General features: G+C 33.7%; 1 protein-coding gene across 1 annotated transcript; it reads left to right on the forward strand.

Annotated features, from left to right (window-relative positions):
- Nucleotides 1-876: 876 nt before the first annotated feature.
- LOC132030423 (non-specific lipid transfer protein GPI-anchored 7-like) lies at nt 877-3,994 on the forward strand. Its single transcript, XM_059420046.1, has 3 exons — nt 877-1,303; nt 2,028-2,069; nt 3,726-3,994. Exons 1-3 carry the CDS (start codon nt 997-999, stop codon nt 3,812-3,814), a joined length of 438 nt encoding a protein of 145 aa, XP_059276029.1. The 5' UTR covers nt 877-996; the 3' UTR covers nt 3,815-3,994.
- The last annotated feature ends 19,057 nt before the right edge of the window (nt 3,995-23,051 follow it).

Consider the following 23,051-nt stretch of genomic DNA (forward strand, 5'->3'; position numbering starts at 1 on the left):
GACACCTCTAACTAGTACTAGCTCTATGTTATCATAATTTAACTCCTTTACTTTGGTAAAAAGACTTTAAGAAATATTTCACTTAAGTTTATAAAGTATAGAGAATTTGTCATAGAAATTTATGTAAACAAATTTTCAAACACGATTTATTTGAGAGAAGTTGAACAAATTGAGTATAATTGAAGTTAAAGTTTAAAAAAAAAAAAAATGAAAGTTGGGTTTCTATTGTGTGCTTATTTGCGAGTGAAAATCATTATCTCAAAAGTTTTATTGCTATAAATGTTATCCATTCTGTTCAAATTTATATGTCACATTTTTAACTTTGAGAGTAAATTCGACATAAAATCTTTAATTTTTTTAAAATAAAAAATACATTTTTAGAACTACAAAAAAAATACTAGTACAAGTCACACTAATTAATAACTTGAAATATCTTAAAGACATGAAAATATTGCGATAAAAATAATTCGTTTGACTCTCAAGGTTCAAATACCACCATGTGAATTAGGGGAAAAAAAAATATGACACCGAACCGTTTGGCCGTGAGAATCTTTCACCTTTTTACGAATTTTTTTCTTCACTTTATTTGAAAATCATTTTTTGATCATGAAAATTTCAAATACAACTTAAAATTATATTTCACTTTCATTACATTCAAATAATTAAATATTATTTAGAAAAACACTATTAGCAAACACAATTTCATCTTCAACTCCAATTCAAAATTTCAAATAAAGTGAAAAAGTATTTGCTTTTCCTGGCCAAACGCCTGCCTCCTATCACAAGTTATAGAAGAAAAATAGTCAAGCCTAAACCCCTAATCACAAGTTATAGAAGAAGAATAGTCAAGCCTAAACCCCTAATATAAATGTGGCATGTGGACATGTGGTTCTCTCAACAACGCTACTGCTAGTCATCTAGTCTAGTCTAGAATAGAAAAAGGTTGCAGAACGCCTTTTCCGTAGGAAGCAAAACAATCAAACCAAACAAAGAAACATGAAACAGTCCTTTCTGATCACGGTGACAATCACGGTGGCGCTATTATCAGCAACCACCACAACCGCCCAACAGCCAGAATGTGCTTCAAAGTTAGTTCCATGTGCACCTTACCTTAACTCAACAAAACCAAAACCACCAGCATCTTGTTGTGACCCACTTAGAGAAGCTGTAACTACAGATCTTGCTTGTCTTTGCAAACTTTATGAAAATCCCACTTTGTTACCTAGTCTTGGTATTAATGTTACTCTTGCTATTGGTCTTCCTAAATACTGTAATATCCCTGGTGATGTTACCGCTTGTAAAGGTACACTTTTTATCAGTTGAAATAATATTAGAGCAGGTTTCTTTCACTTGTTACTAAATTAGTGGACTTTTAGTTCAAACCCCTGATTTTGATTTTGTGTTTTTGTTTTTCGAAATAAGAAGGACTTGTGATTTGAATTGGGTTTCAATTAGTTGACTTTGATTGAAGCAAAATCTCTACTTCAAATCTGATATTCTTCATCTTTTTTACTGTCTTCATCTTCTTTTTTTTTTTTTTTTTTTTTTTTTTTTTTTTTTATGGGAAAAGGGGTATTAATACTCCCTTTGTCAGTTTATAGTTATTAGCCTCTTTCCTTTGTATTCCATCAAAAAGAAATACACCTTTCTACCTGTAATAATAATAATAATTCTACTTTAAATTTATCTTTTTACCCTTAATAAAATGAAATGATTTGTTTAGGTCACAAGTTTCAAAAATTTCTTTTATTTCTTAAACTTTGTGTTCAGTCAAACATTTTTCCGGAGGGAGTATCTCATAAAGTCATTCTTCTTTTTTGTTACAATTTTTTTAACAAAAAAGTAACTTTCTATGAGATAATAACTATTAATTGAGTGATGTTTGAGAAATCAACTTGGAAAAATAATTTTGGGAAATGGACAGAATTTTCTTTGAAAAATAATTGGGGCTTAACTATTTTTGTTTGTAGCTGTCATTTTGGATTTAGCATTAATTTTCTTATTTTTTGTTTTGTTTTTGTCTGCAGCGGCTGCTCCAAGTTCAGGTTCTCCTTCAAAGACAACACCAGGTAACTGAGATTGAATTGCTCATTGTTTCCACTGAATTAATATTAGTAAATTAATTTAAAATCTGGGAGTATGCATCAATTTGATTTTATTTTTGTTAATTATTGCACCTTGTTCCTTTAAATTTACTGAATTGTGATACATAGGTGTTTGTACTTATGTTTATTTGCTCCACTATGGTATATCTGATAAAGAAGTTGAAAATTTAAGTTTATTTCTGCTTTTATGGGCCAACCTTTGTTATATTTAAGTTAAAGCAAGATTACAAATTCAAAGGTTGACTTGATATAGTTGTTCTTGTTCAATAACTCAGAGCCCCCAATTTTGAAAATTTACAGCAAAGTCATATACCTTGACTTGTTCCAACTATTAAATAAGTTTTCAGTTTTCACGGAGTGACTTATCGTATAAGATCTTTGAAATGAGACAAAACATAATATTGTGTACCTTTTGCAAAACGAGAATGTGAGTAGATTGTGATGTACCGTAAATTTGTGGTGCGGCAAGAATGTTTATGTTGGACTTGTCGATGCACTCAACGTGTTTTGTTAAGTCTGTGCCGAAATGAGATTTTCTCGGATGTGAAATTTAATATCAGAGACATAAAGCTTTTTAGAATTGTCTCTCTTCGTTTGCTCCTTAGAGGCTTGGAGGAGAAAAGAAACACAAAATAGTGAATGATGTCTGGTGAGAAATTAAATTCGTACAAATAAGTGTTCTGTTGCTTTTTCTTTCAAAATTCCCGTTCTTCCTGTTTTTATCAAGTTTCTCTACAGTTGCAAAATACTTTTACATTTCGTCCCCGGACACAATCGTTAATTGATTTTAGGAGTACTTAGCTGAAGTCCGTCCTATTTCTTAGTGGTGTTCAATTAAATCTTAGATCTTCGGCCAAAACTTTTGACCTTTGAGAAGCTTGATTTGAGGGAGTCAAGTCGTACCATAAAAGAACGAGTTGAAATGGAAATAAAGTCATTTGTGGTGGAAATGAAACTGTTCTTACTTCACCTGATTATTAAGGTTTAGAAGCTCAATCTTTAGAAGCTTGTTCTTCTTATCCAATAAGCCACTGGCATTACACAGAGCAGTTTATCGTGGATGTTGCTTTTCAGCTTTCTGCATAGCTATGGATTAAGTTTTTAAAGTCTTTTCTATGCCCTACCCACTGGTCGCATTGTCTTTCTAGAGTAAGTTTCCTTTTCTTCTGTTTTCCACCTCTTGAGTCATGCTAATTGAATGTTTTTCTACGGCTGGGAAAGAAAAGAAGAATGGGGATAGAGGATGACAATCTTTATTATTACAACTTCCGCCAAGTAATATTTTACTCCGTTTAAAGTTATATGCCCTAGGTACTCCGAGAATTTTGATACAGTTAAAAGTGAAATGTGCAAATTTGTTATGCTTCTCAACTTATGATCACAATAAATTTACAAGTAATGTCTGGAAGGTACCCTGTTTAGGCACTTCTAGTCACCGAACTGGACAGGAGGGTCAGCCAAATGGAGCACGGAAGTGTCTATGTCTAAATTATATGAATACATCTCTTTCCTCATTTAGAATTAATCTCCTAGTCAAATGTAGATTCAAGATAGCATTAATTTGCATTGCGTTCTTGCTCACAATATTGTCCTCATGATGAATTTTTTACATGACACCAGCTGCAAAAGATAAAAGTGGAGTGAGCAGGGTCGCATGGACTGGAATGTCAAGCTTACTCGTGCTCTTTGCTTCTTTCGTGCTTGCTTAGTTAAGTGTTGGGGAAATGTTGATGAATTTCTTTACTTCAGTATCATTTAGGGAATTGGCAGATTGCATTTCATGAATTTATCGCTTGTATTCTGTGAAGTTTGCATTGTATTATATGCTGAGATGAACTAAATTGATGTGTGAGTTGGAGGAGATATTTTAATGTTTCACGATTTGCATACTTTGTATTTGCATGATCTTGGTGTATTCGTGGGGTTTTGTTAAGCGAAATGTGGCAGGTTTTTAATTAATATGAGAAAGGGCCTTTTCTTTTCTAGTCATATTATTCTAGGCACTAGACAGCAAGAACATGTAAACACAAAATGTACCAAAGAAAGATTTAACATCATGAGCTATTACTCTTTGAAAGCCTCATCTATGCATCTTCGTTTTAATCGTGCAGGAGCGGAATTAGAATTTTAACTGCTAGTTTGGCAGAACTCAATAGCTTTGACCAGGCCAAATTCTGTATTTTTGTTAAGAAATCTGCTTATCAGAACCTGCTAAGCTGCATTTTCTAGACATTAAAATTCATAAACTCAAAATTCTGAATCCGGCTCTGAACTCGTGTGGGTCGACCCTAACGCTTATGTCCTCATCTAAATGACTATATATGTATAACTAGTTTCGTAATAAGAGATTCGTAATGCTTCTCACCGCGTTCTCATGCTTCAGATGCCTTTATCAATTGTGAGAGGACAGGCAAATTTCATCATGAAAATAAACAAGCCGGTTAAGATTTTCTTTGAAGTTATTTCCTGGAAATAGTAATAGTCGGTTAAACTTATAAACTTGCTATATCTGTTGGTTTATTATGTCTAATGTGCAATGCAACTCCATACTTCGTACTTAATGCCCGTTCTATTCCTAAGCACCTTATGGTGCCTCAACTAATATGTATCCGGTATTTCAAGAAAAAATAGAAGTGTCTTAGTTAGTATGTATACCTTGAAACTATAATAAACGGGAAAGGTATTATTGGGAAATGTTATATATTTTCTTTTAGAGTACATTTTAAGAAAGAAAGCAAGCCCTTTTAGTGTTTTGAATCATTCTTCTTTGTTTTCGTATATCTTAGGTTTTCAGTGAGAACACCTAGCAAAATTTTGGAAAAACACCCATTCAAAACTAAGGCTCAATCTTTGCTCCGTAATTTTTTTTTCTATTTTTAAATAATGATAGGAAAATCATCATTATCAGTAACTTATTTTTTTATTATTACCTAAAATTATATTTGATACATCACACTTCTTGGGATGCTTTGTGCACAAGTCTGTCATTTACTTAAAATTATATTTGATGTTTGCATTATCCTTACGAAATTATTAAATATTCAATCTGAATAATGAGTAGCAACTAAATATCCTTGTTATCCCAAGTTCTTCACGAAAATTTGTAACCATTTTATATAATTTTAACGCTTTTTTTTTTTGGGTACTATTCTAGTTCAATCTAACTCTAATTTTAAGTAACTAATTAATCTCTCGTTCATATGTTAGCAAGCTTGATGTAATGTGAATTAGCCCAGGTGAATGAGAGAGAGGGTCGAATCGGGTGAGTACGCCCCTGAAAATCTAGGATTTGGAAAAATAAAAATAAGAAAATAGCAAGCTCAATAAAACAATAATAAACCCCTAATAGAAGTGCAATTGCTTATGATATGAACCTTTTCAATTTCATAGGAAAAAAAATCAAAGAATATGGAAAAGTCGGCAACTAACCAATAAAAATATAACACCAAACAACTACTCCCTTCATTCCCTTTTAAGTGATTTTTGGTCTTTTTAGTTTATTTTGAAAATAAGTGATTTTGTAAAAACTCAAGAAGCTATTTTTTTTTTTTTTTTGTTGAACAAATTTATAGAAAGTCTTTCAGAACTTCTTTACATTTCTTACGAATATGTTGTAGGTTCTTTCGTAAAATAACCATCTTAACTAATGCTATTAAGTGACATTTTTAATTGGTGTACCAAACCCTTTAAAAATCATTAAAGAAAATGGTAACTCCCTCACTCCTTACTCATTCACTCCATTAACTTTTACTTCTCCACTGTACTAAAAATAAATTTTCACTTTTACTTGTCCACTTTAGCATATATTAAGAGAAAAATAATTTTTCTTAAAGTTTTTTCGCTTAACATTAAGAACTCATTCCCCAAATACATTATGAAATGGTAATAGTCAATTTTAGCAAATCATTAAAATTATATACCAATTAATATGGATATTTTTTGATAAATAAACATTTTATTTATTACCAAAGGTAATATTTACAGCCCAAGAGCAAAAAAAGCAAAAACACTAACATCCAACTAGCCATTTCCCAGTTGTATGACCACACTTCTACTCAGCACATGCACCAGAACCACATACTCACTCAACCTGCTGAGGATAAAAATTCAGATGGCTAACATGTCTTGCAAGCTTTGGAACCAAATTCAACCTAAATAACACCTCCTGGATAATATGCTTAATGGTGACTTGAGAAGATATGCTTTTACCTTGGAAAACCACATCATTTCGTTCACTCCATATTTAGTATACAGTAGCAGTCAGTGTAATACAGTACATTAATGCACCCCTGTTGTGTCCACCACAGTACTTCATAGCCCAAGTGATTTCTTCATTTGATCCCTGAATTCCCCTAAATATTCCTCGCTAAGTTAGTAGCTTGCTCCATATCGTTGAATGAACATTGAAAAATTAGATGAGACAGAGTTTCATGTGACTGATTACAAAAGACACAATCAAGATATGTTTTTAAGCCTCATTTAACAAGTCTGTCTATAGTAGATTTAATATGGATATTATGATATAATATATATTTTTCCTTCATTTATCATTTCTTAAAGGCAATTGAGTGAACATCTTGTTTAAAAGACACATGACGCATCAACCAAAAATTGTTTGTTATCAATCAATCATAATATGAAAAAATTAGTTCTGTGAAAAATAAAAGTAAATTCGCATTTATATAAGAAAAAGAAGAAACAAAAGCATACTTTGAAAATGTCAACGGTTACAAAATTATTGTGCAAAAAGTGGACAAGTTTTTTGTTTAGGCATTATTAAGATTTTCTCAAGATATTAAGATAATCATTAATAATATCAGTGTCGTTTATTAATGTCCTATCCCAAAATAGAAAAATAATTAGCTCTGATACCAATCTTCAAGATTTTTGAAAATGAGTTATCTCAATTTAGCTAAGTATTAGAGAGAATTGAGTAACAACTAGTAAGTTGTAAGTTTGGATCTAGTTCAATCAATTTTTTTAAAAAAAAAAGTAGATGTAACAAGTAGTCAACACTATGGTTGACTTTAATTGAAACATTGAAGTGGTTCAATTGAGCTAATACTAGGATTGAATAACAATTAGCAACTTTTAATTTATTTGAATCAATTTTTTTTTAAAAGGACACAAAATGGATGAAACAAGCAGTCAATACTATGATTGACTGTAATTTAAACATTGAATTACTTCAACTAGATATTATATAAGATTGAGTAAAAATAATTACTAAGTTTTGATTCCATTCAATGTTGTGCCAATTTGTGCAAAAACGAGTTGTGTCATTTAGCATTACCATTTTTTTTTTTTTTTTAATCTTAGCGAAGCTTTCTAGAAAATTATATTTGATATGTCATTCTTCTTGGGATACTTTGTGCACAAGACTGTCATTTACTTAAAATTATATTTGATGTTTGCATTATCCCTAGGAAAATATTAAATATTCAATCCACATAGTGAGTAGCAACTAAATATCCTTGTTATCCCCAGTTCTTGACGAAAATTTGTAACCATTTTATATAATTTTAACTCTTTCTTTTTCCTAATGTTCTTGTTGAATCTAACTCTGAATTTTAAGTAACTAATTAATCTCTTGTTCAGATGTTAGCAAGCTTGATACTATGTGAATTAGCCCAGGTGAATGAGAGAGAGGGCCGAATCGGGTGAGTACGCTCCTGAAAATCTAGGATTTGGAAAAATAAAAATAAGAAAATAGCGAGGTCAATAAACGATAATAAATCCCTAATAGAAGTGCAATTGCTTCTGATATGAACCTTTTCAATTTCATAGGAAAAAAAAAATCAAAGAATATGAAAAAGTCAGCAACTAACCAATAAAAATATAGCACCAAACAACTACTCCCTTCATCCCTTTTTAAGTGATTCTTGTTTTTTTTATTTCATTTTGAAATAAGTGATTTTGTAAAAACTCAAGCATTTTTTTTTTTTTTTGACATCTAATAAGTATTGAACAAATTTATAGAAAGTCTTTTAGAACTTCTTTGCATTTCTTATGCATATGTTATAGGTTCTTTCGTAAAATAATCATCTTAATTAATGCTATTAAGTGGCATTCTTAATGGGTGTGCCAAACCCTTAAAAATTCACTTAAAGAAAATGGAGGGAATAATAATTACTAACTCACTCCTTACTCGCTCCATTAACTTTTACTTCTCCATTGTACCAAAAAATAAATTTTCACTTTTATTTGTCTACTTTAGCATATATCAAGAGAAAAAAATATTATTAAAGTTTTTTCGCTTAACATTAACTACTCATTCCCCAAATACATTATGAAATGTTAATAGTCAATTTTAGCTATCATTAAAATTATATACTCCCTCCGTCCCAATTTGTTTGACACTTTTTGCTTTTTGAGAGTCAAACGAGTTATTTTTTTACAGTAATTTTTTCATATGTCTTTTAAACATTTTAAATTATTAATTATTTTGACTTATAGTACTTTTTACATAGTTTCCAAATATGTAAATTTCATTTCAAAAAATTTAAAGATTCTATGTTCAAACACACGATCAAAACTAAGAAGTTTGACTCTCAAAAAGTGAAAAGTAAATTGGGACAGAGGGAGTACCAATTAATATGGATATTTTTTGGTAAATAAATATTTTTATTTATTACCAAAGGGAATATTTACAACTCAAGAGCAAAAGAAAACAAAACACTAACATCCAACTAGAGATTTCCCAGTTGTATGACCACACTTCTACTCAGCACATGCACTAGAACCACATACTCACTCAACCTACTGAGGATAAAAATTCATATGGCTAACATATCCTGCAAGCTTTGGAATCAAATTCAACCTAAATAACACCTCCTGGATAATATGCTTAACGATGACTTGAGGAGATATGCTTTTACCTTGGAAAACCACATCATTTCGTTCACTCCATATTTGCTTAAAAATTTTATTTCGAAATAAGCAATTGAGATTGTTTATAGTACTTTATCCTAAGTTGCTTATGAGCATATCTCAAATCTATTCCAAAAAAAGAAAAAGGGAGAATTGGTGAGTAGTATGAAGCAGCGCCAAGGGATAACATGGATAGACTGGAAGTTCAGTAAAAGCCTCCCCTTCCACTGCACCATGTTGTACCGAACAGATTAAAGAAAAAGATAAAATAACTGATAATATTTGAGTACTTTTATCTTATTCATCTATCAATTTCCCCCCTGCTAATTAGTCGCTATTTGCTTGATATTATTTATTTTGTTAAGTTCAAAAATCTATTTCATGTTCAAAGTAATTTGTCTTTAAGTTCTTAAATTATTTGTCATGATTTAGTTCAATTATTATCAAGATATTTTCGTAAATGCCAACTTTTGGCACTGTATATCACATATTAGTAAAAAATAAAATGAGAAATTGAAAAAACCGAAAAAATCGATAAAAACCGAATCAATGAAAAACCGACTTAAAGGTTTGTCTGATTTCAATATTTGAAAAATTGAATTACTTGATCAGGTTTCTTTTTAGGAAAATCCGATCCAAATCGAATCGTGATCACCCTTACCTTTAGCCAACCAAAGTAAGATCAAGTTGTCTTCCTCAAACTTATTATGTGCAAGGAATAGAGCACCGTAAGCAAAAAAATTCTTCAATTCTGCAGGAAGATAATGATAGCTAAGTACTAAAGTCGGAAACATTCCATCTTTAAACTGAGTCAAGTCTCACAAATCACTTTTCAAAATAAAATTTCACTCCTCAAAAGGAACGTAATTCATTGTACTCCCGAGTATTTTTGCCACTAACGAAATCCTTTACATTTTCTGGCCAATTCGAACCCTATTGCATCGACATTCTCCTCCCGACAATAGTATTCTCCAGAATTGCCCTTTGCTTCATCAAATTCCAACCGGCCTTGTCAGGTAAAAGCGACAGGAGGTACAGGTCTGAATTAACAATATTCAATACAATTCTACTTCGGATAATAATAATTACCTTAATACCTTTGGAACCAAATTTTAAAGGTGCCGATAAGACTTTTTAATCGTTGTACTTCTCACTCCACAGGTAATCTAACATAAGCAAAAACCTTTACCCCTAACCAATTCTTGAAGTTTTGATTGAAGTGGGTCCAAGTCTATGAGTGTGCAGCTTCTCTTAGTGGCTGACTCTTTTTTTTTTGGACCCGTCCAAAATATCATAATCATATCTCATACTCCATTTTTACCGCAAAATATTATAATAAAAATTCACAAAAATTAAAACAAAGCATTAAATAAAGGACATGGTAAGTAGATCTGTGAAATAAATCAGGAAAATATACTCAATATTTAAACCTTACCAATTATCTTAAGCATTACCAATCATCTTAAGAATTTTGCAATAAAGATCGCCTCCCGCGCGCCTCCTCCTCAAGCATCTCAGGATAAATCAAAACAAACATTTCCCATAAGTGCTTCAGCGACATTAACACCTCAACAAATCCAATAGCACCCTTAAATACCCAGATCGTTTCCTTTTCATGGATGAAATCTATAAGTCAGAGAGCAAAGAGAAGGCCACATAGAGTGTTATGGATTCCAAAATTAGTAGTAGCAGGTTGTATGAGTAGACATCCAAAGAAACAGCCAAGAATGCAACAACCTATGACTCAATAATTGATCTTATGACCCTGATCAAATCAAAATCCAAAGATATCGAGACTCAGCCATATCATCAAAGCGAAAGAGTTTCTGACTGGCTCACCATTGTAAACAAGTTGGGCAAGTGTTGCTTTGCCTATTCCTCCCATACCGACAATGAAAATTAAGGATAGATTTAGGTTAGACATATACATGCTAGATAGTGACTTTCCCGCAATCTCTGCTTTCTGAATATTTCTTCAAACAATTAAGGATTTATCAACGAATGAAGTGCTACCGGAGAATGTCAATACTTCTGTAGACTTCTCTGATTTGGGTGATTCAAAACTTAAGAGTTTGTCCTTTCCTGCAAAAGGTTCTAAAGATGCATCATTCTAATTTCTATTTATGGGTGTTACGGGGTCGATTTGGAGCTAGACGAGGGGGCTCGTAAAGTTAGGATAGGGCCTATACAAAGGCCTATTAGGGGATGTGGCACCTCATCAAGACTTTTTCTCTCTCTTCGCTTTGGGCGCATGTTAGCATAACCTGCGCCTCCGAGATCGGCCATGGCCAAAGGACGGGAACGAGGGAGAGGACGACCAAGGAAAGAGTCTCTTACGGCGTTTGGTAGGTCTGCTGAGCCAATAACACAAGCGGTGAACCAGAATCGAGGGAAGCAGGTGGTAACTGCTACCTCGGCAATGGACCAAAATTCAACGAGTAAAAAGGGGCAATCGGAGAAGACGCCAGTGATGATTGAAGAGAGTTCGGCAGCTAGTTCCTCCAAAGGGGCTGCGCGAACCCTAGAAATGGGTACGGTGACCCCACAAGCTAGAGTACCGACCAGGACAGAGATAACCCCAATCGCAACAAACCTAACTCTGTGACAGCGGCAAGAAGTGGGCATGCCGGAGCGGGAGCAACCACCCCACAAAGAGGATGGACGAATCTATTTGCTGGCAATCGTAGTGCGAAAAATGGTATGGCGTTATCTTTAATCCCACCTGAAATTGTAAATGGCAAAGTTGTGGTTAAGATGGTGCAAGCAGAAATTGAACAAGAAATTGAAAAATGGAGTAGGGCATTAATCGTGTATGTGGTAGGGGAAACTCCAGGATACAATTTTATGAAGAGATTCATAGGGCAAACATGGGCATCAGTGAGTGAACCAGCGGTCTATTACCATGATGGTGGATATTACATTGTTAGGTTTCAATCAAAAGATGAGATGAATGAAATCCTATACTCAGGGCCATATTCTATTAATAACAAACCTCTGATTATCAAACCCTGGACCCTAGATTTTGACCTCAATGATGAGTTCTTGACAGAGATACCATTGTGGGTTACATTCCCTAAGCTGCCAATGAGTTTTTGGAGTTGCCCTGCGTTGAGTAGATTGGCTAGTGCCATTGGGATTCCTCTGTATGCAGACGAACGTACAACTAACGGACATCGCAGTATCACATGCTAGAATGTTGATCCAAACAAATGTTACTAAGTCACTACCTGATGCAGTCACCATTTATGATACAAATGGAAGAGAACTTGAACAAGATATAGAGTACGACTGGAAGCCGGAATACTGTGAAGCCTGTCACCAAATTGGCCATGTATGCAGACCTAAACAGCAAGATAACCCTCAGCATTATGAGCAACCTCGAAGAAGAAGAAGAACAAAAAGAATGCAACAACCGAATGCTGGGCAACCTGTGCAACCAGCTAAGGCACCTGAGCAAACAAAGGTGCCAGTACAAAATAGATTTGCTCAAATGTGGAAAGCTAAGGATGGAGAAATTGATAGGCAAGGACCAGAGGCAAGCGGCACCATCCTTTACACGAGAGACAGCGAGTGGAGCATCTCCCGCTTCTCAACAAGGTTAATGGTGGAAAATGCATAGCACCAAACCTTGAATGAGATACAAGTGAACAAACAGGCCCAGCAGGAGCAACCACCTCTTTTACAATCTGTACCAATTCAGCATATGCCAATTGAGTCATCAAGTGACCAGACTGTAGTACGAATTGACCAGGGGAATGGAAGAAATATGACAAGTCCTGTGCTCACCTGCCCAGAGGAGTTTACTGAATTATCAGCAGCAACAGCACAAGCCAAGGAAAGGTGAAGGGAAAGGGGGCCAGGTGAAGATACTCACTAACCCACTGAGAAGTGGGAACCAAATTATTTCTCCATGACTTGGCTAGTGTGGAATGTTAGGGGGATCAATAAAAGATATAAACAAAGAGAATTAGTGGTTTACATGAGGAAAAGAAACATCAAATTAGCTGGATTCATTGAAACAAGAGTTAAGGAAAATAAAGTAAAACAGGTGAGTAGTGCCATTCTGCAAGGATGGGGGATACAATGTAACTATCAACAAGCCCATAATGGGAGACTCTGGCTAGTATGGGATACTACTATGTATGTGGTGGATATACTTAAGGTTGAGGCACAACTTATTCATGCAAAGGTGACAGACAGACACCCAGCTTTTGAAGCTGTGTTTACACTGGTGTATGGATATAATTCACTGGAACAAAGAAGGACACTGAGGCAGTCTAAATGGACTTGGCCAAGGTATCCATATCCTTTGGATAGTTAGTGGTGACTTCAATGCCATGCTATACCCCCAAGATAGATTATTTGGCAATCCCCTAACTTCAAATGAGCTTAAAGATTTTAATGAGTGTGTGCATCATTTACTGCTGAATGAACTGCCTTGGAAAGGAGACTATTACACATGGACTAACAAACGACAAGGGTGACGAGTATGTAGTCGACTAGATTGAACAATGGGGAAATGACTTATGGATGCTACAATGGGTACACATATACACCGAATATGACATGTTATTGTTCTCGATCATAATCCTATGCTCATCACTATAAAGACATCTAATCGGGGCACCTAAAACCCCTTTTAGGTTCTTTAATGTGTAAATTTGAACATGAAAAGTTCAATACTATTGTCGCCAATGGATGGCACACTCAGTTCAGTGGTGAGACTATGAAGAATATATGGCCTGAAAAATCTCAGAACAAGGTTCAAGGAACTAAATGCTGCTGAATTTAAGGGAATTACTCACAAAATAGAGAAAGCAAGATATGACCTCAAAGCTGTGCAGGAAGCAATGAGGATTCAGTATTCAGACCAGATGCAAACTCAGGAGAAAAATCTCATCCAACAATTAGAGAAATGGCTACTTATGGAGGAGAGTGCAATGAGGCAGAAATCAAGGATACAATGGATGAAATTAGGGATCAAAATACGAAATACTACGGTGTGGTAAAGGAAAGGGCCACTAAGAAACATATATGGGAGCTTCAATCACTGAGTGGTACTAAGCTGACAACACCTGCTGCTATTCAAGAAGAAATTATCAACTTTTACAAAAGGCTAATGGGCTCAGCTGCAGATACATTGCCAGCAGTGAACATAACTATTTTGCAACAAGGTCCCCAACTGAATCACGATCAGAAAATGCTACTATGTGCAGAAATCACAGAACTTGAAATCAAAAAAAGCCTTTGGTCTATTGGTGAGGACAAATCTCCTGGGGTGGATGGATATAATGCATGTTTCTTTAAGAGGGCTTGGGAGTTTGTTAAAGGAGACATCATCCAAGCGGTTAAGGAGTTTTTTGAGACAAGCAAACTGTACAAAGCTATAAACTGCACTGCTATAACGCTTATACCAAAAATCGAGTGTCCAGCTAATATGAAAGAATTCAGGCCAATTGCCTGCTGTACAGTCCTGTACAAGATTATCTCAAAGCTGCTAGCTACCAGATTACAAAAAGTCATATCCTCAATTATATGCAATGCTCAGGCAGGATTCATTCCGGGCGAACGTATCATTGCGATAATGTGATCCTAGCCCATGAACGGGTCGGGGTATACTAGAAAAAACACCTCCCCTAGGTGTATGATTAAGATTGACCTAAAGAAGGCCTATGACTCAATGGAATGGATATATCTTGAACAAGTTATGGAGGGACTTGGGTTTCCTCAGAAGTTCATGAGGTGGACTCTGGAGTGTGTAAAGACAGTTAATTACTCAATCATTATCAATGGTGAGCCTGCCCCTCCTTTTGATGCTGCAAAGGGGCTTCGACAAGGGGACCCTATATCCTCTTTTCTATTTGCCATTGCCATGGAATACCTAAATAGGGGATTGAACTCATTGAAAAATCACTCAGGCTTCAAACACCACCCCAGATGTGCAAAACTAGGCATAACTCACCTTAGTTTTGCTGACGATCTATTACTATTTGCTAAGGGTGATCTAGAGTCAACTGCGGCTTTAAACTAAGTATTTGAAATGTTTTCTACTTCCTCTGGTCTGCAAGCTAATATAGAAAAGAGTTCTGTCTATTTTGGAGGTGTGCAACAAGATATAAGAGAGAAAATACTCCAACAGTTGGGATTTGGGCAAGGAGAAATGCCTTTCAGGTACCTGGGAATCCCTTTATCCACCAAGAAGATGTCCATATCACAATGGCAGCCACTCATTACTAAAATGGTTGCTAGAATATCTTCCTGGACTGCAAAGCAACTCTCATATGCAGGCAGAATTCAGCTTGTGCAGTCAGTTTTATTTGGTATTCAGGCTTTCTGGGCACAACTCTTTCAAATCCCCTCTAAGGTAATGAAAGCTATTGAGGCTCACTGTAGGAGTTATGTGTGGTCAGGGATGAATTCTATTACGAAAAAGGCCTTAGTGGCTTGGGACAGACTTTGTACCCCCAAATGTGTAGGAGGCTTGAATCTGATTAATTTACACGTGTGGAACAAAGCTGCTCTCCTTAAAAAGTTCTGGGACCTGGCCCACAAACAGGATAAAATGTGGATTAAATGGGTGCATATGTACTACTTAAAAAATCAACAGCTGGAAAATTTTACCATGCCTAAGCAGGCAAGCTGGATGCTAAGAAAGATCTTGGCAACACAAACTACTTGGAATGAACTACAGCAACCACTTCAAGTTGGCAAGAGTATAGTAAGACAAATATATCTACAGCTCTTGGAATATAATGTGAGAGTGCCATGGAAATGCATGATGATCAGGAATGCAGCAAAGCCTAAAGCTATTTTCAGTTGTGGCTCCATATTCAAGATAGACTCCTTACAAAAGAGAGACTGATTGCATGGGATATGGATATTGAACCTAAATGCATATTCTGCGATGCATTCCTGGAAGCTAGAGATCATTTGTTTGTGATGTGTCCCTTTGCATGCTCCATGTGGACTAGACTATTTGGTTGGATACAGAAAGATCATCCAGGACCTGTAAACTGGAACACTCACCTGCAGTGGATAATCAAAAGTAGCAAGGGGAAATCTCAAGCTGCGCAAGTGGTGAAAATGGTTTATACAGAGGGTGTCCATGCCATATGGATAGAGAGAAATCAAAGACAATTTGAGCAAGTGAGCAGATCTGTGGAATTAGTAGCAAAGGAAGTGGCAGTTACTTGTAACATCAGGGCACCACCTGCTATGCAGTAACTCCTAAGACAGTACATCTTCTAGCTACTAGATAGGATCCTATAGTCTCTGTGTTCTCCTGCTAAGACCTCAATAGTTTGCACCTTCTATGATATTGGAGGTCTGCGCTAGTATCCCCCCTCTTAGTAGGATATGGTTAGGTGCTTTTTTTAGACTTGAGACAGCAGACTGTGTTATGTCTAGCTGTGGTATTGTAATGATCACTTTGGCAATTAATAAAGCTAAGTTAATTACCAAAAAAAAAAAAGGCCTATTAGGAGATCGGTAAGGCGGCCTAGGCAAGGGGATCGGAAGGAGTCGGTCCTTATAGGGGCCGAAATGAGGTTGATCATTTTTTTTTAATTTGTATTGAAATTTTTGAATTTAAACACATAAAGTTAAAAAAAATTTAATAAAAAACCTCAAAGGATAATTCAATTTTATTAAGTATAATTTTCTTCTTTATATTTTTAAATAAAACTTATAAATTGAAATTTTCTCTATTGAATACTATACATGCAACTTTCTTAGTGAATATTAATGGGTCGATCCCGGCATCGACTGATCTTACAAACTTCATCTTTGTCCAAGCCCCCCACCCAACGTCTCTGAGGCCCAACCCCCTAATCAACTCGGTTTGGTTAGGTTGTATTTTGGTCTGATCCATCTCGGACATGTGGTTGGCTGAAGGTTTCATTCAGCCTATGGGTGAAAGAAGTTTGGAAGGCATTGACAAGCAGTAGTTTAAAGATCTAGTATGGAAGTCCTTCTTTTTACTCTAATCCAATAGAAAAGATGAAGAACATATACAGAATGCATGATTTCTTTGATGAGAGGCTCAATTTATTTCTTTAGACATATATTTGCAGATGGAGAATGAAAAACTAGCATGTCATCGGCCACTCAAAAACATTCTTCATTTGTAATTTTGTTGTAAAAATTTTCTTCCTGCTGAATTGACGGAGAAATTCCCTAAATGTAAAAGATTATGGACCTTTCTCTTGACATGTAGTAATGTTGGCGTGGGTATTGATAAGGAAACACTTTATCTCCTCCAAAAGTGCAGTATGTTAAGAGTTTTGGACTTGAGCCAGGATCACATTTTGAGCCATTAGACTCAGTTGACCGTTTAAAGCACCTCCTGAGGCTCACATGTGGGGCTTTGTTTTGTTTTGCATCGATCAACAACAAAGTAATGTTGGAATTCCGAATTTGGGATTTTAATACATCGAATCAATTTTGCAACACTTCAAAAGAATAAGATCATAGACAAACAAGCTGTAATGAATTATTTTAGTGAAAGTGCAGTTCAAAAGAAAAAAAAAGAGGCTTTGAGATTAGCAATAAACTAAAATTATAAATTTGAGGAAGTTGTTAAATAAGCACAAGACATAACATATTAACATAGAATAAGAATTAAGATACATTTCGCCTTTACTAAAGTTTACTTTAAAATAGAAGGTAGATTATAGCTGGTAGACAAGTGCAACAAACTCAAATATATGTTACATGTTTTTCCCATATATATATATATTCCAAAGTTTGCTTCAATTCAACATCTAATTAAACCTACACAAGACAACATTATGCTTCTCATTAGATATATGTGTATGTTACAAGAAAAAGAAATATTATTGAAATAAGAACTCTTACATTATTTGTTGGTACTCTCAGACAAGGACCCGCTTGACGCACCATTAGGAATGTACCTAGACCACTACATACCAAAACTTCTATTAAAGATTTGTTACAAAGTGGATACAAATGAAACTGAAGTTTTCTAAAAAAAGATTTAACTTATATATATACGCGGTGTAAATAACTTTGTACTTTCAGACTACGCAATTTCATATCTTATATATGTTACTTACCTTAGTATTTTTCAGATTTACTAATTCTACTTGATGTAGGTAGTTCCGCAGTTACATACACATAGTTATCTTTTAGGTGACATAATAATGTAGGAATTCTTCACGTGATGTCACTGCATCGGGAGTTAGACTCTAATATCTCTTTTGGTTATAAGGATAAGAGATAAAAATTAAGGGATATAATGTGGGACTACTTTATCCTATGTTTGGTTGAAAATTTTATTTCGAAATAAGCAATCTTGGGATTGTTTATACAACAATTGTAGTATTATTCTTTATTGTCTCGACAGAAACAAAGGAAGGTCTCTTTTGCCTATGCCTTTTGCATTATCTTCAGAAAGCGGTATAATAAGATAACGTAAATAGACAACAAAACGGAGCAAAAGGAAAGAAGAAGAAATTAGACACAAGTAGATGAAGATATCACCCAAGAAATCCTTTCATCCTTTGTAAAAAAAAGCAACTACAGGTAAATCAACAACAACCAATTTAATATAACAAAATTTCGGGGGATTACTGCAAGAGGTAAAATCTTCCGGAAGACTAATTTTAATGTTCGTAGCCCAAAAAAGAAAAAAAAGAAAAAAAAAGATAGCAAGATAATCCACTCTGTTTGTTTCCATGTATGATACATGGACTTGAATATCTTGCCAAATTTTACCAAAAAAGACAACGCACTGTATAATTTCGGACTTCAGCATGGCAACTTCAGCAACATCTTTCACCAGATTGTCCCAGCTTGATTAATCAGAGAAAGTAGGCATTGGAACAATAGAATTATCCAACAACGAGAACCATTCCGTATCGGTCCAAGGCCTGAAAGCTCCTTCCCGTGTGACATTCTAGAAACCACAAAAGAAAAATCATGGACTTTATATTGTAAAACTAAATTTGTGTAAAGCACTAATAATGTGATGAACAGGACATAGTAAGAAGATGAGCGATTGTCTCAAGAAGTCTAGCCAAAGGAATGCATCAAACAATTCTTTATCTAGAGTGAAGAATATGAGCAGCTCAACTGTAACAAAAAGAAAAAGGCGCACAAGATGTTTAGCTCTTTTATCTCGTTGTTGTCAACTTCTTCAAGTCTTCCACGAAGCTCTGCTAGTTTAAAGCGAACAATCATTACATAATGCCTTTACACTAAAACTTAAGATAACGATATACAGAAGTACAAAGATCAAATGATGTTTAATGTTTATAGTATAGAAATGCAGAAAATATAGAAAAAAAGCACCCAAGAAATTAACTGAAGGTAAATCATGGTCGGATGGAATTAGCTTTCGAATAATTTTAATCGAACTAAGGAAAGTGAAGAAAGAAGCCTCCTCTATCAATGTATATGTTAAGCAAATCAAAACAAAAAAGATCCTAAAATAGTGCTATTAGGCAAATTGTTGTTATCCAAGATTCAGATTGTTGTAACTGAGAAAAAAAAAATCACATTTCATAAGAGTGTAAATCAACATGCTAGAGGTGAGAACAACTTTAGATGATAGTAAGATAGGAGGACTTCCAAAATAGGAAATTGTTTCAAAACCTTTTTTGAATTGCCCCAATATTGTTCCAAAACCTAATGAGATCATGACGCAAAATTCATTAGAGAATTTGAATTCACAAATTGGAGTAGCCTTTTATTGGGTAAGTCAGAGTAGCATTCTTCACAAAATCTATTCAGAGCATGATATGAATATTTCAGAACTCAGCCAAGCATGATATAAATTGCGTGCCTTTCTAGTGACTAAAAAGTTCCATCATAGTTCTAAGATGGTGTGGGCTCTAAACATGATAAAGAGAGTAATGGCGTTACATAATATTCATACCGTCTATGGTAATTAAAAGTAAAAAATGTTGAAAGTTATTCATGCTTATAATTTTTTTCAATTTCTTTGTCCATATATTTGTTATTCATGCTTATAATTATTAGTCTTTGGCTAAACATATATATATTTGTATTTTTTCTCCATTTGCGCCTTATTTTTAATTAAGAACCACACTTCACTTGTGCTTTTCGCTTAAACCCCAAACAAACCTTAAAGCTTCTTTGCGCTTTTCGTTTTTGATAAAATTTAGCTGGTTCATGCATAAGATACGAACATTTTTGAGATTACATATTATTAATGACCATCCCATATGCTAAAGTTAGAACTTTAACGAAATATGATATTTAGTACTTCTATTAACTTAGCATATTTGCGCTCTCTCAAGATAAACAATTCTTAGATATTCATATGCATGTAATATATCGGCTTTTAATTGGTCTGAGACTCTCATGAACACTTCATCAGTTACTATATAACACTATCACTCCAAGAGATCACAAGGGCGAGAAGTCTTCTTGAAAGAATTTCGATAGGTTGACAGTAAACTCGGGAAAAATATCTGGAATGCGGCTCCAATTCACCATTACAAGGTGGCTAGGTACTACATGAAGGAGAAACAAAAGCAACCATCCATGGGACTTAACAATTTCCAATTGTTTAAATCCAACTTTCAGGTTTTTTACCTTTTCAATATTTTTATACTTGGGCAAAGGCATAACTTCTTTGGATTTTTCTGGGATACTCACCTAATAAACATCATTTTCTCACCTTTTTCCATCTTTGCACAAGGGAGTAACCTAGTATTCATACTAGGACCTATGTTGTGCGGACTCTTCAAACTGCACCACACTCGTGTCGACATGACATAGGTGTAGGGTCCATACCGGATATATATATATAGTGTCATTTGGCCCGTGCTAATCCTGGGCCCAAATCGATGTTAAAAAAATTCCTGCTCTTACTTCTTTACTTTGTATGTAGTGTCAGTTTGACACTTTCTAATAAATTTTAAAATGTTAAAGTACAAAAAGGTATCTGAATGTTAAAGGAAAATAATTTTCTTAGTTTTTATATTAGGCTTTACAGAAAATCAAACAAATGAAAGCTTTTCTATTTTCTGTTTTACTGAAATTTGTTGAGATTATAGTCCGATGAGCAAGTTTGCTTTTCATATCTTAAATTAATTTCATTTATTTCTCTAAATTGAACTCATATTAGCTAACTTATTTGTTGGAAAAAAATATAGTATTCAAAATGTAAAAAATATTTAAAGCTACGTTATTGTTGTACGATGAAATTAATAAAGTTAACTTACAAATTAATACAAATATTAAAAGTCTTTGTATTGCAAGATATTTTTCTAGATATTCTTTCAAGTAAACCATACAAAAAAAATACAGAACAGTTAATGATTTTAAATTGTTCTTATTCTATGCTTTCTTTTTCCCTCCAAAAGATTCATGTTAAAAAATAAAAAAAAATCCTTTTTCTTAATTTAATAAACCTTTTTATGAAATCTACATTGTTTAACTTTTCATGTTGAACTAACTATTTTAACCTAAATTATATTAAATATTGACTATCCGTATTTAGCAAAATATTTTAATATTAAAAAATTTAAAAATATACTTTTTGTAATTGTTTAATATTATTACGGTTTGGAGATCAAATTATATTTTCTTTCTACTGTTTTTTTCAAAGATTTCATAATATACATAGAAGTAATGTTTTATGGTTCCTCTTCTAATATAATAATTTATTAGGTAAATTTTGTGTTAAAAGTGTGCATACGTAAAATTAGATTAATTAAACCTTATTTCGGAATTCATTTTCGATTGAGACGGAATTCATTTTTAACTATTTAACAATGAGATAAGTTGTTTGTGTTTATTCTTTTAATCTAAGACTTAATCATATCTTTGTTAATTACTTATGTTTGCAAGCACGTACGACACAAAATTATAGGAGAAAATAAAATAAAATACTTCATGTTTAATCGGACGAATAAAAGTTTAAAATAGAAAATGATAAATAATATCAATAACTAATAAATAATATTATAAGAATAACATTTTAATTCAGTAATTAAGCCTATATTACGTGTCTATAATAAATTCTTAAGAAAAAAATATAATTTGAAAAAAGTTTGATAAAATTTTCACATAAAAGAAAGACTCAAATAATTATGAGTGTGTTTTGTGGGTCCCACTATATCATTTTCCATGACATAATCACTTTTAATGCCATGGAAAAAGTCCTTAAAGTTCTTCAAATTTACCAAAATGTATGAGGACTTACAAAGTCATTAAAACTTTAATTAAAGGCAAAAAGAGACAAAAAAATTCATGTGATGACTATAAAACTTAGAGATCCTCTCGTATATATAGTGGTAACATATAAGCACAAAGAGCCTTTAGAAGTGTTGATTGGACTTTTTGCCCCTCATTAAAAGATTTTACAATAGACAAAATTGTCATTTACTATTTTTCTCAGATTAATATACATAAACACTAAAAAATATATATTTTCTTTCAAAATAAAAACCTGCCGCTATTTTTATCAAAATTTGTCTTTCCTTATTATATGAATTTTTAGTATACAGGAATTTAAAATCATTAAAATTATACATTACATAAAATTTTGTTGAACAAATATGTTCAGGTTTGTCGTGGTCGTCTTTTTTTCAAGAAAATTAACAATAGAAAGGACTTCTTGACCCACAACACCTAAAATAGACGCCTAAACCTACAGAATATCAATGCAAACACTATCTTACTTCTTCTAGCTTCATCCCCTATTTTACTTTTCACTTTTTTCTATTGTTCTTCTTCTTCTTTTTGAATTCGATTTTGACTTTACTCTTTAGGTAATTCTTTCTCTATATTACTTACATTTATATTTTTTTGCACTTTGGATTTTTTGATAACCGTCAATGTAAATTCATTGCTTAAGTACTTTGTGATTTTAGCCGCAACCTGCTTCATGTGATTTTATTCTTTATGTTTAATTTGTGTGCGCAAAATTGAAATTCTGTAGAAAGATTTATAATTTTTGGATACGCTGCTAACCTTTGATTCGTTTTAAAGGCAGTGCATCAATGACCGTGAAGTACATGACTCTTTCTTATTTTCCTCAAATACACAGGTGATGGAACTCAATGCTAAGTAGATGAAATTATA

The sequence above is a fragment of the Lycium ferocissimum genome, chromosome 9 (genome assembly GCF_029784015.1).
Source record: "Lycium ferocissimum isolate CSIRO_LF1 chromosome 9, AGI_CSIRO_Lferr_CH_V1, whole genome shotgun sequence".
Classification (NCBI taxonomy): domain Eukaryota; kingdom Viridiplantae; phylum Streptophyta; class Magnoliopsida; order Solanales; family Solanaceae; genus Lycium; species Lycium ferocissimum.

Excerpts from the sequence above, each read along its gene's own strand:
- LOC132030423 (XM_059420046.1), top strand. The coding sequence starts at position 997 with ATGAAACAGTCCTTTCTGATCACGGTGACAATCACGGTGGCGCTATTA. Across the intron at positions 1,304-2,027 it reads TGATGTTACCGCTTGTAAAG|CGGCTGCTCCAAGTTCAGGT; the intron begins GTACACTTTTTA and ends TTTTGTCTGCAG. Across the intron at positions 2,070-3,725 it reads TCCTTCAAAGACAACACCAG|CTGCAAAAGATAAAAGTGGA; the intron begins GTAACTGAGATT and ends ACATGACACCAG.